We start from the raw sequence: 15679 nt of genomic DNA, 5'->3' as shown, positions 1-15679 counted from the left end.
GAGCGAGGCATAGAGAGGTTGCAGCGAAAAGGTTGCGGCCGGCCGCTTTGTTTATCGAAGCTTTATCAAGCCGCTCGGACCTCTCGCAGACGTGTGACATCAGACTGCGGGTCAGCTGGCCGGCCTCAGCTGAGAAAACGCCGGAAAATGTCGACGGAGGATGATAACCTTCTGAGTTTACAGCGTTCATTCAGTCTCAAGAGTATAATGTTGTACTTAGCCACTCTTCTAAGAAAATTTCTGATATAATCACTAAAAAGGATTTCTGTCCTCTTTGAACACTAATTTTTATTAATTCCTTTCTTCTCTGAAATTTCAATATACCTCCTAGGTGACCTTTTGACCTCTTGTGGAGGACATGTCCATACGACGAGCGGGGGAGGGGGAGCTCTGGGACAGAAAGGCTCCCTTTAACCCAGTGAGCGTGTCCTCTTTTGTCCTCTCGCTTTTCTGTGAACTCGATGGGAAGTCAACAAAACAGAGAGCAAATGCTAACCAAGGACATGCAGAGGGAGGAAAAGGTTTAACATCCTGTCAAAAAAATCATTTCTAATCTGTAAGATTTGTAGATTTTAGAACAAATAACATTTCATTTTGGCTTAATGTAAAAAGACATCTGAAGTATATATAGTAGAAAGGCGTGTTTTTGACACAGTTTATATTTTTTGTATGATTGATACTCGTGTTTGATTTGTTTTATTTTCTTTTTCAGGGGACAATGCAAATTAATAAACATGAATAAGTCATGTAAATACGCCAGATTTATCCAAAGAGAAGCTTGTTCAAGCTTGAAGTCGGAAAATCAGTTGGATTATCAGCAATATAATTGAGAAATTAGAATAATAATTGTTATTATTAGCTGCAACCCCAATATTACTACTACTATTAATAATAATAATAATCATTAGTGAGTAATCACAAGCAATACAACTATTTGACATTTAAACTACACATTTATGCTTAATGTGGTCATGTAATGCAAACCTTGAATCTATTATAATATATATAGAAAGAGAGGGGAATAGAATAGAATAGAAACAGCATTTATTCTATGAAATTCTAGTGTAACAGCAGCATCATGTATAAAGGTTCACATAAAAAAGTTCTTAAAGTGTTAAAAACAAGATGTAAAAATCAAGATTAACTGAGAAGAATAATAGTAATAATAAAAATATTCGGTACAAGGCTAAAAATACTGTGCGGTTATTACAAATAAAAATGAAAAATATCCAAGATATATATATATATATATATATAAACAAATGTTTGACAAATAAATAACACAACATAGTATTTAGGTTTTGAGTTGCTTTAAAAAAATTTGAATTCCTATCTTTTTACCTAAATAGCTCAATGAAACTCTTTAGTTTCTGTTTTAAATGTTTTTGTTTGTGTGCCCTCGCCCCCTTTACAAAAGTTTCTGGAAGCGCCCCTGGTGCCTCTCCGCTCTGCTGGAGGGGGAAAACTCCAGCGTCTCAGACCGTGCTAGACAGACAGACAGACAGACAGGAGGACCGACAGACGAGAGACACCCCCGCATAGTTTCCGTCAGCCGGGTGACGTCTCCGCCTCTCAGCCCGTGTGCAGTGTGACGTTACGGGGCTGTAGTGGAGCCTCTATCTGCATCTTGTTGACGGTCCGCCAGGCTTTTCCAGTACTGAGAAGACCCCGGAGTGGAGAGGACGACGCGGACGTCGTTCAGGCAAGTGATCGCTACTACGAATAATAGTAATAATAATAATGATAATAGAAGAACATTGAGTTATTAAAACGGGTCGGTTAGAGCGGGGGTTGTTGAAGCGGAATACGGTTTGTGATTAACGGTTGGTTTTGGAGGGTGAAGCTAATCTCCTTTAGCCTCCCGTATCGCTCCCTATCAGGGAGGAGGTGAACATTAGCGCTGGGTTATCCTGCTTATCGGTCACTATGCCGGGGTAGCTCGTCCTAGTAAGCGCCCCGGTGTGAGTCGGTCGAAGCGGACACCGTGGTGTGTGTCAGTCAGCCGGTGTGTGGACGGAGCCCTGTGGGTCAGTTTAATTTAGCCTGTCCGAGCTCCATTTAACTGAGAATAACCTGGACATTTACTCCTTCCCAATCAGTTTTCATTTCTGCTTATTTCTCTTTAAATAAGCCAACAGGCAATTTATTCGAGGATCTTCTTCTTCTTCTTTTTAAATCTTTTGTGAGAACCTTTGGACATTTGGAGTTCACAGCTCCAAATGTGGAATATTCTTAGTCTTATTTCCGACCGCAGCGCCCGTCCGATAAACGCCGCGGTCGGAAACCCAACCGTGCCCTCAGCAGATCGGCGTGCGCCAGACCAGACTGTAGCGTAGACAGTGAATGTCATTATCAGCACTGTCTGCATACCAGAGCCGAGCCAGAGGAGAGCAGCTACAGACTGAGGAGGAGGGGGGAGAGCAGGGGCATTACGCGGTGTCCTTGCAGCAAAAATGATACTAGAAGTGGAGGGAGTGATATTAAGGAGATCAAGTTTACGGATTTTTGCGAGGCTTCTCAGACGGATGCACATGCTGTTGGAGTGAAGCTCTGCGGGCGATGCGCTTTCTGCCGTAAATTAATGGATCATAATGAACCAAGGCTGAAGTTAGTATCCGATTCGCAGCTTGAATAAAGGACTATTTCGCCGCATTAAACGAATCTGGTCAAGCTTGAACTTGAAAGGGGCGATTTTGAAAGGCGTCATGTTTAAAATTTTATCCCTGATAAATGATTATGAAAATGCAGGCAGTCCTCAAAGGCCAATGTCCTGGGTGGTTTAGATGTCACTTTGGTTCAAATTAAAGGTTCATAACCAGAGGACACCTACCCCTAAGGACCGGAGCTGCGCACCCTTACTTTTATTCAACTAACAAAAAACAACCCAGAATTAGCTTCTATCACACTTTTTTTTTGTTTTAGTTTCAGTCAACACCTTAGGTGATGCCCATCTTGAAAACAATAACACCCAGACAGCTCAAACCTGGATAGAATAGGCTAATGAGTTATTCTATAAAATACAGTTTGTGATTTCCAAAACTTCTATTTTGTTTGTAAAAGTGAAAATATCTGCAATTTGAAGTCATTTTTTGCTTCTTCAATGTTCATGATGGGGATAAACTTGAAAATAGTACCTAGATAGGTCAAATAGACAGAGATTATAGCCAAAGATAGGACAAAATTATGCTGCCTAATAACTAATAAAATACAGTTTTTGGTTTGCAAAACCTTTATTTTGTTTGGGAAAATATATATACTTTTTACTTCTTCATTGCCTGGACAAAGCTGACCACATTGAAAAGCTAGGCAACAAAGAAGAAAACAAGCTTTAAAATGGTGCTTTTCCAATTTGGGTTTCATCAGGTTAATTTTACGCATTGTAATTGTCCTTCAGTCAAGTACCTACTTGAAAACTTTAGATCGGGCTCCAACTTCAGCGTCATCAAAGGAGTCCTGAGAAGGTGGCTCCTTGTAGCCCACAAATATTTCAGATTAAACCGCCCACACTCATCAACCTGCATAGACTTGGAGAGGAAAAAAAAAAAAAAAGAAGAGGTATTTCCGTTTTCCAGAACGAATCAAACTCATAACCCGTGGGAAAATAATTAGTTGATCATTAAGTCATAGTGCCTTGTTTTCCGCTCTGTTGCTGCATTTTCTATCATTTCTGCATTTCAAATTGTGAACACCAGATTGTAATTATTTATCTTGATATAGCGGGACTTTTGACTCTTAAGAAAACTGCCAGCCTTGGTTAGTTGTACCACTTTTATCAGTTGTTTTTCACTGGTTTGGAAAGGACACTTTTCATTTGCAAAGTTATTTTTCACAAAAAAAAGACAAGGTTGTAGAGGATTTCGCACTGTCGAGTCTTGGTAAACTGGTTTGTTAAAATTCTCACTTTGCGCTTGAGAATTTGGTTTGAAACCCTTTGGTTTGACTGATGTAAATTTTCTCCTGTGTTTGTGTGAAGTGGGTTAATGGCCATTTGGTTCAGTGGACCATGCTGGAAGCCTCTGACCTCTGCCGTCCAAAGCAGAGGCAGCATAAAACATTACACTCTATGTGAACCTTTACTGCTCTGAAACAATTTTCAATTATCTTTTATGTCAGGAACAGGATAGTACCTTTGCATGAGTAAAAACTTCCTAAAATGTATATATATTGGCACCTACAAACTTAAAACTTTTATGTTAGAAAACAAAGTAGTGCCACCATGAGGTGAATATGTGGTTTTCAAATCCTTTTATAAATTAAAGTTTGAAGAGTGCAACTTCAGACTGAGGTAGAAGTTCATGTCTCTAAATATGCAGCCAGAGCTACAATGAAGTGGATTAGATCAAGTGTCGTAAAATGGTCCAGTCAAAGATTTGCAAAGTAATGACTGAGAGGGATTCAGTGTAAATACCTACAACCCTTTTAACATAATTTTTTACGTCTCTTTACTTTGTTAGTGTATCACATTAAATCCCTAATAAACTCCAGTGAAGTTTGTGTAAAGGATGTAAAGACGCTGCAATGTGTAGAGTCGTCTTTTCTAAACTACCTTCTTTGTTTTATTGTGTTTAGACAGCGGATCAGAACCTAGAGACCTTCCGGAACCATCATGCATGTGTGCAGCTACCAGAAGACTTTCTTTTAGTAAAGACTTGAGGGGGTAAAACGTACACCAGGAAAACAAGGAACAGACGACAGAAGTAAAAGCGAAGGACAATAATTCCCATACTCGGACATGGCCAGCACCCAGACCAGTTTGAAAACCCCTTTTAAAGACTTGACCTCATTTAAGGGCAACATGAAGAGGCTGTACAGAGAGCGCATGGAGGATGCGCCCATCAAGAAACGTGTGATGGCAGAGATCAATCTGAAGAGGCGCGGCTTGGACTCCCTCCCGAAACTTCCCAAGGTGAAGAAGGAGCTGATGGAAGATCTGTCCCATGAGGCTGAGATGGACACCGAGGCCCGCAGCGAACTGCACATCGTGGGCTCTGTGAAAGCCCTGGACCTGAGTCCTGGTCTCAAACACACGCTGGCCCAGTTCACCCTCAGCAGCCAGAGCTCCCTCGGTGGCCCAGCCGCGTTCTCGGCCCGAACGGGCCACGAGAGTTCCCCCGCGGGACTGCCGCCCCTGCCCTCCCCGCCTGTTCTGGGCGGAGGCCCTCTTCTGGTTCCCTGCGACAGCTCCACCGAACTCACCCACTCTCTGCTGGAAGGAGAATCCATCTCCTGCTTTGTGGTCGGTGGCGAGAAGCGGCTCTGCCTGCCTCAGGTGCTGAACTCGGTACTGCGGGACTTCTCGCTCCAGCAGATCAACACCGTGTGCGACGAGCTTTATGTCTACTGCTCCCGCTGTGATGCCGAGCAGCTGCACATCCTCAAGGTGCTGGGCATCCTGCCGTTCAACGCTCCGTCTTGCGGCCTCATCACGCTGACTGATGCGCAGCGGCTGTGCAACGCTCTGCTGCGTCCCGGTGCCGCCTTCCCCACTGACCCCAGCGGCAAACTGTTATCCCAGGGCCTGCTGAAGGAGAGCGAGGCCAGCTTCCAGGTGGAGCACCAGTGTCTGGGCAAGTGTCAGGGCCTCTTCGTGCCCCAGTTCTACACCCAACCCGAGGCCCCCTGCATCCAGTGCGTTGAGTGCCAGCTGCTCTTTTCGCCACAGAAGTTTGTCATGCATTCACACAAGTCACCTGATAAGAGGACCTGCCACTGGGGCTTTGATTCGGCCAAGTGGCCCTGCTACCTGCAGCTAGCCAGGAAGTACCAAGGGACTACGGAGGAGCCCAGACTCAAGCAGCTGCTGGACGAGGTCAAAGAGAAGTTCCACTATCAGCTCAAGAGCTCCCTTGACAAAGTAAGTCAGCATTGTTTGTGTTGTGTGTTATGTTAACCCTTCCTGTTATCTGCTAAAAATCTTGCTCTTTCATCTCACTCTGTCACAGCCTGAATGAGGCCAACTTGTCATTGAATAGTTTCCACATCAGTGCGCCTCATTGATTCTTGAAATAGCTAGCTTCCAGTCTTCTTCCATCAGTTGCACCTTCCACACTGAAGGGTGTGCTCGTTACTGCAACCTGGTTAGATGAGATCAGATTGCTGGTTGGATCTTAGAGTTTATGACCAATTGTTCAAGGTGAAAATTGTCATGCTCTGGTGGCTAATCTAATAATAAAAAAAATTATATTTTTTTGTGTTGGGAAGTATATGTGTTTTTTCTGCAGTGTGTCCTGTTTGCAGTCCCTACAGGAAGTTGTGATGTTGCGATCATGACTATTAAAGCAAATTCACTCATCTGCAAGTTTTGCTCTTACTTGCATTTTCACCATTCATCTTCTGCACATCTGACAAATCACCTTAACGTTTTCAGACTGCCCTTCTTTTCTGACCAATTACTGCAACTCTGCTGAATTTCGACCAATCCCCAAAAGCCACCCTTCTAATTTCATTTCCTGTTTCACAACATCTCTTGAAAGATTAACCTGGACGATAAAAGCATGTGTGTAACATTTACCTCTTTTTGTTTGGTTGTTTTGCTTCAAAAACCATTTTGAGATGTTCTGTAGGATTTATTGATTCTTCTGCACTTTAGCAATTCCTCAGGACATAATTGTATTTTTATCAAAGGTGCTATTTCAAGAATGTACTTGAAAATGTGATTTGTACTTGCGTTAAAATCCTGTCTTTTTTTGGGAGATTATGTGCCGCAATTTCAACTTTTAGGCCTCAATTACCCCCCACCCCCCAAAACAAAAAAAAAACTAACAAAACATGGCTGCCTCCTGGAGGGACTGTATATGTGGCTGATTTATTAGGCTGAAGCAGACTGCCTTATGGTCAGTGTTTTCTTAAACCAGTGTTGACCCAGAGTGTGTCTGAGTCCCGGGACAGGTGGTGACATCTGCTTCATCAGGTCTGATCAGACCTAAGTTAGTCCAGCTGGCTACAGCTGAGGAAGAAGTGCATCATTTGTCCCCTCAGGGGTCACCTGCAGGTCAGTGGGAATGGCGCTCAACAAAAGGTTCGGCGTAGGAGGTTCAGGGACGCCTGAATAGAAATGCTGCTCCAGTTTGCCTTCAGTAAATTGGAACCTCTTTTTCCATACGTGCCTTTGCAGTTAAAAAATAACATAATGCTCCCTAAACAAGCTTATTTTGAGATTTTTATTTTTTTTTCCAATCTACATTTTTTGTCGGGAGTAAGTGTTTCTTGGAAAAAGGAAAATATCTGCACGCAAAAGCTATTTTTCAGAGTCCCTTCACCTGGAGGCTAACCTGAAATTGAAATTGCTTCATTGAATTTCTTCAGCTCATCTCTGAGGCTCTGAATTGCTTGATAGTTTTCTGTATTTTCTTTCTTCTTGCTGCGGGTGGGGGGGGAAACACGTCAATATATGATCAAAGCCACAAGGCCAGCAAGTCTATAAAAAAGTCAACAGTCGCTGAGGGAAAAGCTGTAGATTTTCTCCCCCTGCCATGCAGTGGTTTATGTCTCCTGACCTGCCTTTGACCACAATGGGACCCCCCTCATTCCCTCTGCTTCACTCTTCTATTGTTTCTGGATGTTTTTGTCTGTTCGCTGTGGTTTGTTCACGCTTTGATGCACAAATGGAGATAATTTTTTCCCTTACAGTCAAAGCAAAACCAACAACCCTCACTAACATGGTTTATTTGTCACCTTTCTTAACAAAGCAGCTGCTTATGTGCGCAGAGATGGACTCCAAAACAAACACACAAATGTTTGTGTTTTCGGGAAATAGACAAATGATTTCCCTCTTCCGTGTCTGGTTCACTTGGAGCGTGTGGATGCGGCGGAAACGCCGTCTGCTGTCTCGTCTCGCATCCTGACCGCATTCCTGTTCCGCCTCTTTCCCATCTCTCCGACTCGGAGGTTTCTTCTCAGAGGTTGGAAAAAAAAGATGTTTTATTACCGCAACGGAAATGCACTCAGTGAACAACAATGGACCCGGGCGACACAAGCACCAAAGCATCTGTAATGTCATGTTGGATTATAAGTCCTAACATCTCGGTGTGCTTTTTTTATGTGTCAGACGCTGTCGCTCCATGTACGTGCTTGTGGGCGTGTGTGTGTGTGTGTGTGTGTGTAAAGAGTAGATAATTGGAGGCCAGTGTGACACATTTTTCGTCTCTCTGTCTCGCACTTTGTCAGGCTCTCTGGAGCCTGCGTCTCACCACAGTTCGTGGTGCTGTCTCTTCTCCGAGGTGATTTCCACACTTTCTCTTTAACGTCAGTACTAGTGACGACGTTTTACCCCACTGTGCCCTTTTCAAACTTTAGTTTCATTAGAAACCTCCAGAATCACTTATAGGCTTTCTTGGTTCCTCTGCTTCTGTTGAGAAAATCCAACTTTCAATTTAAGTACATTTATTAATTTATCAAAATCGTATGTGGCACCATAACAATCGCTTTAAAAATAATTGTAAATAAAGCAATTTTTAATGCATAACTATTTTTTTTTAAGTTGACAAGTTTTAGAGGCTCTTGTTGGTAATCTTTGACATTCTGTATCCCTTCGATTATAAATAGGACATCAGACAGGCACCCAGTTCTTTCAGCCACTAGGCTGGATGAGGAGCCATGTTTATCTTTCCCTCACACACAGCGAGCAGCACGGTAAACGAGGTAAAGAGTGGCCTCACCATAAGAAATATTAGATGCCTTGCTTTGGAGTAAAGCCATAAAAAAGCTGTTTCTATCCTACCACCACAAACGTAACTCTGTGTGGTTTACTAAAGACTACTGGGATTTTAAATTAGCGTGCTTTGGTCAAATGAGATTATAGCTGAAGCGATTAATTGGATTAAATGGATTAATCGTGATGAATCAGTTATTGAAATAATCGTCATCTAATCTCTTAATAGATTAATTAACTGGAGTGTACAGGCTAAAAGAATGATGTTTGCTGGAAGAACAACAGATTCAGAGCAGGAGTTAAACCCTGAACTTCGTAGGTGGCAGTTTTAGCTTCCTCTAGTTCAAATCTCCTATTAAGCAACTTTTGCTATTCCAATGATTACTCAAAAAATAGTCAACAGATTAGTCCTACACTCTAGAAAAAGCTGAGTTTTTCACATGTTGCTGATAGAAATATTTTTTTAGCTGGAGATGCATCCAGCTTGTGCTACAAGAATTCTATGTTATTGCCTTTTAGGCAATAACATCTCTATTTTATTAATAAATTAGTTGAATCATTTACTTAATTGCATTTTTAATATGTTTCTGATACTAAATATGTGCCAATTTTTGTGTGATTAATGGTACGATTAATTACTGAATTGATAGAATAATTGATTACTTAAATAAAATATTAGTTGCAGCAGTGTTTATTTTTTCTCATCTTTACTGGAGGTGCCAGTCCATGTATCCGTATTCAGGGAAGTAGGAAGTGACAAGGGGCCATGTTCCTGGAGAGATCCCGGCATGGAAGTCCTCCAGGAAGCAGGTGATTTTCGACATTAAAGGATGATGACACTCAACCCGCCTCCGCCCCTCCCCTCCTCTTGAGAGCGGATGTATGAGTGTATAAAAGGTCAATAGTTAGAGAACACGGTGACCCGGCAGCGTCCCGCTTCAGTCAGTCACAATATGGCGCTTCCCCTGCCATGGCAGCGCAATCTGCGTCTGCACATGTGCGTAAATGAGAGGAAGCGAGGAGGACATGTCGCTCAACCCCGAACATCCTCCAGACTCTTGGTGTCCAGCCGCCTCCACTCCACTGGCTGCGTGACTCATTTTTTCCACATCCCAGTGGATGTGAACAGAAGGCCAGCCATGCATGCATCCCTGCGTTCTGGTTCATGCCTCGAACATGAACCCCCTTTTCCCATGAGCCCTTATTGACACACTGCGTCAATGTGCACATTTACTAGAGAGACGAGCTGAGACGCACACGAGAGCAGATTTTTTTTTTCTTCTCTCTTCAGTGGCTAGAAAGTCCCATATCCTGTTGGGAGTGTTTGGTTTAAGTAGGTGCATTTAAAAACTCCAGGACCTGTACTCTGTAAATGGCGCCTTGTGCCTGGAGGCCCGGCTGGCCTGTCTGCAGATCCCTACTGTGTAAATAAAATTTGCTTGACGGACGCCACGAACAGACAGCAACAGCAAGGCGAAGCCTTATTAAACAGATTATTTTGGTACTCCACAAACAATGGGCTCATTTTGCCCGCATGAGCCTGTGAAAGTGGCTTAGTCTCTACAGTCAGACATCAGGTGGCGTCATATTTTTTTTTATTCTTTCCTTTATTTGGTTTCCAAAGAAGACAGGAAGTAACAGAGCAAATTCAGATTTGAGGTTTGCTTTTTTTTCCACCTTGCTGCATCGGTTTTAGCTAAGCAACGGGTAGCAACAAAACCACAACAAATATTTTGTTTCACTTTTTTTCCCCCTCTTAAAGTCCTTGCATTCAGTTTCATACCTGATACGGGAGGCGTATCTTTAAGGCGTCTGCAAGCGCAACCCCTGACATGTGTTGCTTATTTGCCCCGGCCTTGTTTTGCATCGTCTAGCTGGCCCAGAGTCAGAGGAGTCAGACGGAGGGAACAGCTTTCCCTCTGTCTGTCTCCCCCGGCCGGGCTGACACAGAGGCTGCGGCACAGACGGCAGACAGCTGCATCTCTCTCTCTGGCTTTCTCTGTTTGCTATTTGGAAACCAGTGACTTCATTACCACAGAGCAGCGCAGCTGTAGTCTCTGGCTGGCTCCTGGGCAGTCTGCTGCGTCTGCCTCTCTGTCATGCTCGTATCTAATTGGATTTTTGCAAACATGCTAATTAGGCGAGGGTCGCGTTGAGCTTTTCACAGTATGATAACCTTGACTAGAAATATCACAGTATTTACACAAAAATTGAAAAATAAAACCAAGTTAATTTGACTTGCAGCGTGAAAAGCAGGGCTGTTCTCTAAAAAGCATAAGAATTAGCTTTTTATTGTAGCATAAACAAGATATTTGAGTTTGGTTTCAATAGTCAGGTTATGTGTTTGATTACCCAGCCTGGTGTTAGCAGCTTAACACAAGCCACTAATAGCTCACCACCTTTAGGTCAGAGTGACAGGTTGGCACATGTTATCACTGGTTGGGGCTAAGCAGGCTTCAGATTAGCTTGTTATGGTCATCCGTTGATTTCTGATTGAAAGGACTTTGAATCATTAAAACTTGTGAGGTTTAACTTTTTGCAATTATCAAAACCCCAGTTTTTTAAAAACACAAAGTGTCTTGACAGCCATAAACATGATGGTAACCATTCACCATGTCGTTGTTGCTACTTTTCCCTTCCCTTTAATCACAATTTTTCTTTGAGTTCATACTTTCAAAAGTTTTATCTTCCAACATTCGGTTTGCAATCCTTCGCTCATCTCCTTCCTCCCTGGTGCACATCGTATCTCTGAATGCCCCCAAAGACTCCAGTCGGCTAACAGTAACAAAATAAGCGGTCAAATGACCTGATAAGTCGATCATTACATAAGCAATAAGACCACTTGTGTGAGTCTGCGAGGCGGATGGGCGGAAAGGCCAGCAGTTATTGATCAGATCTGCAGCCTTGATGGATGTGACGAGATGCAGATGACACGAAACAGAGAAGGAAGAAGAGAGGAGGAGTGAAACGAGAACATTGGAGAGAATGTAGGGAGAAGGGAGGGAAAGAGTTGGGGAGGTTAAGTCACCACAGGCCAGTTTAAATGTTATTCAGTCACAAACAACTCCTCACTGGCCTCGTCCATATCTATCCGGTTCTTACTGGGGGAGTTGGGGCCCAGCTCTCCTCTCCCCTCCAGTTGAAAATTAACCTCTGCAGGCCCTGAGCTGAATCTCCAATCTGTCCAGTAGCAGCCCTCCTGGGTGACCAATCACATGCACGCCACCTAACAACCAGGACACAGACCCCCATTTTGGTGTTTCTCCTACTAAACACAGAGCTGCTGGTGTTGAACAGAGAAATCTATAATCTGAACCGACTGTAGTTTGCTGATGGTTGTTGTGTGTGACCATGCTGCCTGTTGCAAAGGACTGAGCGGGGCCCCTCGAGGTGGGAGGAGCCGCGCCGAGGGGCCCTCTGTTGTGTCACCAGCAGGTCAGTGGCAGTATTACAGAGCTGTAAGCGTACTGCAGCTTGCTGGAGGAGTGCCAAAGTCATTATTTCTGAGTCTTTGTCTTAAATAGACAAGAATATTCTGGGGTTTTAGGTTTCACATGCTCAGGGGCCTCAGAACAGTTCAGGTCTTTACATGGTTTAGTCCAGGAGCAGCTCACAGTCTCTACATTATGGTAAAACATGGAGCATTGCTATACTGGTTGGTCATTTCATACCTCGGTCCGGTCACTGGAACCGGACAGTTTTTTGCTTGATCAACTAGTTGAAAGACAGAAAAATCCAATTGTTTTCTGACCAATGAACACAGGATAAGTACTACTTTTATATTCTTTAGAAAATATTAATAAAAAAACTGCTTCATTTATTATTTATATGCACCAATTGTCTTGGCTGAAACTACTCTTCAAGATTTGTATTTTTTTTGTTGATGTCAGAGCTTTTTCTCTAGGGGAATGTACCACACATAATCGAAGGAAAATGTACTGGAGGATTGATGATAGATGTTGTATTTTTGTATGCAGCAGAAAATGCACAAATTGCAAGAGCATCCTCAATTGTGCATCAAAGTGCATGCTTTTTGTTGGAGCAGTTCTTAGTTTTGATGCATTTACTGAAGGGTAAAAAAGAATCTGAATGTTCTAATTCTTATTTCTGGCTGATTTGTTAAATCCTCACTTAAATCTATGTATCAAAGGCAGAATATGAATAAACAAATTAAGCAGATAACATTATTATAAAAGCAGTTAGTTCATGTAATGCATCTTTGTTTTAAACATTTTTCGGTGTGGTGTATTTACTGAAGATTACACCGTCAGAATCTTATACCAGCCCACGCTCACCCTGAAGTGGATTTACTTTTGAGCAGCAGAGATGGCTCTGTGTGTACTCAGGAGCCTCTACCAGGTCTGCCAACAGTCACACAGACTAAACAAACCTGCCAAGCCCCTCCCAGTCGTCCTTCAGGCTTTAAAAGTGGCCCAGACTGACGGCTTGTTTGCATGTTCGCCTGGCCCCGTCTCTCCCCTCCTCCCCTTGGGGCACCAGGCCAGTTTGCTGCTTCTAAGGAAAACCAGCCTGATAATGAGTGAAATCAGCAGCAGTTCCATGTAATGAGCTGCGAGTCCAAACAAGACTGATTGGTGGAGAAGAGATGCATCCGAGTGGCTCGCCTCGGTTGTTTTCCATGAGACCAGAGTGATGAGTCTCCGTATTAATTAATCTACGTGTTGATGAGAAGATTAGCCGTCCGCTGTCTGGTCTCCATGGGAGACAGCCATAGGAGCAGGTTGGTGTCCAGGCAGCGTGGGGAAATGTGCGTTTGCATTTGAAAGGCTCCTCCCCCTGGGAACGGTGATTAATGAAGACATAAACTGAGAAAACCAGAGACGAAGCTATCCACAGGAGAACCAACATATGCAGCTCACTCCAACTCCCTGTCGCTTATTTACCCCCCTCAAGCCCTCTATCTCCCAGACAAGCAGATAAACAGGATATCAAAGGCGTGTCATAAGTCCCTCTGGGCCGCCGCGCTGCACATCCACAACACATTAAGCCCAGCCACCACACAGATCAATTATGTATGTTGCAAACACGGGGAAACCAGGGGAAAAAAGAAGGGCCGCTCTATTAAAACGAATGCCCATCCATCCACTTTGCTGCTAATTTATCACCCCGTGCGGTAATGCCTGGCCATCTCAACATGGAAGTAATTCTGCTCGCAATGTTTGAGATTAGCCGGCCGCAGTCTTCCAGCCCAACGGCTACACATGTTTTAATAACCCACAGTGGCAGCCGAGTTAAGTGTTTCCATGATCTGTTGTTAGTTTCTTCCTCAAGTCTAGACGGCGAATGAAAACAGAAAGCCCAGCACAGCTCCAACCTGCTAAACTCGGTCTGCTTGGCCCCAGTTAGGCTCACCTTTGCTCCACTAACTGAATCTTCAAACACCTCCCAACTGTTTTCTTCCCGTTCCACTGTCAGCAGTCTCTTTACCCCCATAAATCCTGATCCCACAAGTAGCTCTGAGTGATTTTGCTCGAGGCGAAACTGTAAAGTTAGCAACCAGGAAGCATAAAGAAGCAAGGGACATTTTGCACTTCGGCCCGCTCCTCTATTACTTTCAATCCCTCCGTTGCCAAATGGTGTTTATCTCACTGTTAATCCCACCTGCATCGACATTGCTCTTGGGAATTATCCGTCTCACTGATATTTCTTCAGGATATACACTGTTTTCTTTTGCCTCATTTCCCTCTGGAGATTGTAGCAGCTCAATTAGTTGCTGTAAATAGAGGCTTGGTTCTGCTTCTCCCTCTAGATCAACTCTATAACTAAAAAGTTTCTGACCTCAATATGCAGCTAGGAGCTGTGAATGGTAACAGCTTGTTTGAAACTAGCAGTGGTGGTTCTGCAGTTGTAGTGGTGACGATGTGCCAAAAAGTGTCACCGCAATGACAGTAAGTCTTATAAAGAGCAGTAGGGCTGAAACAATTAATCAGATTAATCATGACAAATCGATTATTGAAATAATCAACTAATCTCTTAAATTGATTAATCGTTACCTGAAGTTTACAGACTCATGAAAAGGCCATTTCTGTCCAATTACTAATTCGGTAATCCAAAAAAAAGATAAACAGATTAGCCCTACACTTCACTGATGAGTCAAGCAGAAAGGGCAGAGCTTTTTACATGAAAATACTTAAGTGGTTAAATGTGGTTAATCATCAGACTAATCAAGAGAATAATTGATTACTAAAATAATTCATTGCATTCATTATTTGTTGCCTGTTCCTTCGCTGCAGCCTTGCTGCTGGAGAGACTTGGCTCTAAACAGGGTCTTATTACCCTTGACTTTATCCTTCGCAGAGCGCAGTTTGCCTTTTTTTTTTTTTTTTTTTACAATCTGGCTACAGTTTAACCAGTTCCTGTGACATGTGTGCGTTGTAATGCCAGACATCTGATTTGTCATCGCTATCAAAATGAACTGGCTGAGACACATCCTGATCCCTGATGAGGCCGTCCGTGCTGTATTTCTTCGTAAGACTGACTCATGTTGAAGGGGATCTAGCAGTCAGTCTAACGATGCAGATTTTTTGGCAGGGTTGCCTTTTTTTCTTCCTTTTTTATTTGTCAGCTGCTCTGGCAGACAGCCATCCCCGCCTCGTTTTCTGTTCAGCAAGGCTGTGCACCTTATGGGAGACGGAACGTCCTTGTTACCGTGACGTTGGAACGCCATGATGACTCGCCAGTCGTCACGGTCTCGCAGGAACCCTTCAGAAGTCGCAGACCGCATCTCTTCCTAAAGGCAGTCAAGGGGTCAAACAAACAAATAGAGAATAAAATGCAGCCACCAGAAGATACTTCCTCCCCCCACATCTCCCACCGCCGTCCTGCAGCATGAGTCACGGCGCTCCATCCGTGCTGCGGTCTGCTCTCCACTCATCAGCGTCACGGTGGAGCCAGGACGAAGATTTATTACGGCGCAAGTCTCTCACTCAGTCAGTTTGATCTTCGCCCAGGTGCGTTCACTTAGTGCTCTGACTCAGGCCGTAACCAGGTTTTTCCAGAGGCGAAGGG

At 43.5% G+C, this 15679-nt stretch overlaps 1 protein-coding gene across 1 annotated transcript in view; it reads left to right on the top strand.

The window, feature by feature from the left end:
* The first annotated feature begins 4569 nt into the window (after nt 1–4569).
* Nucleotides 4570–15679, top strand: part of skil (SKI like proto-oncogene) — a 33489-nt gene continuing 22379 nt past the window's right edge. Inside the window, exon 1 of the mRNA XM_005806299.2 lies at nt 4570–5854. Coding sequence (XP_005806356.1) covers nt 4733–5854 — 1122 coding nt within the window. The 5' untranslated portion in view covers nt 4570–4732. The remainder of the gene's footprint in view (nt 5855–15679) is intronic.

Source organism: Xiphophorus maculatus, chromosome 6 (genome assembly GCF_002775205.1).
Source record: "Xiphophorus maculatus strain JP 163 A chromosome 6, X_maculatus-5.0-male, whole genome shotgun sequence".
Classification (NCBI taxonomy): domain Eukaryota; kingdom Metazoa; phylum Chordata; class Actinopteri; order Cyprinodontiformes; family Poeciliidae; genus Xiphophorus; species Xiphophorus maculatus.
The sequence above is the reverse complement of the archived record's forward strand: the minus strand, read 5'-3'. Positions and strand labels throughout refer to the sequence as shown.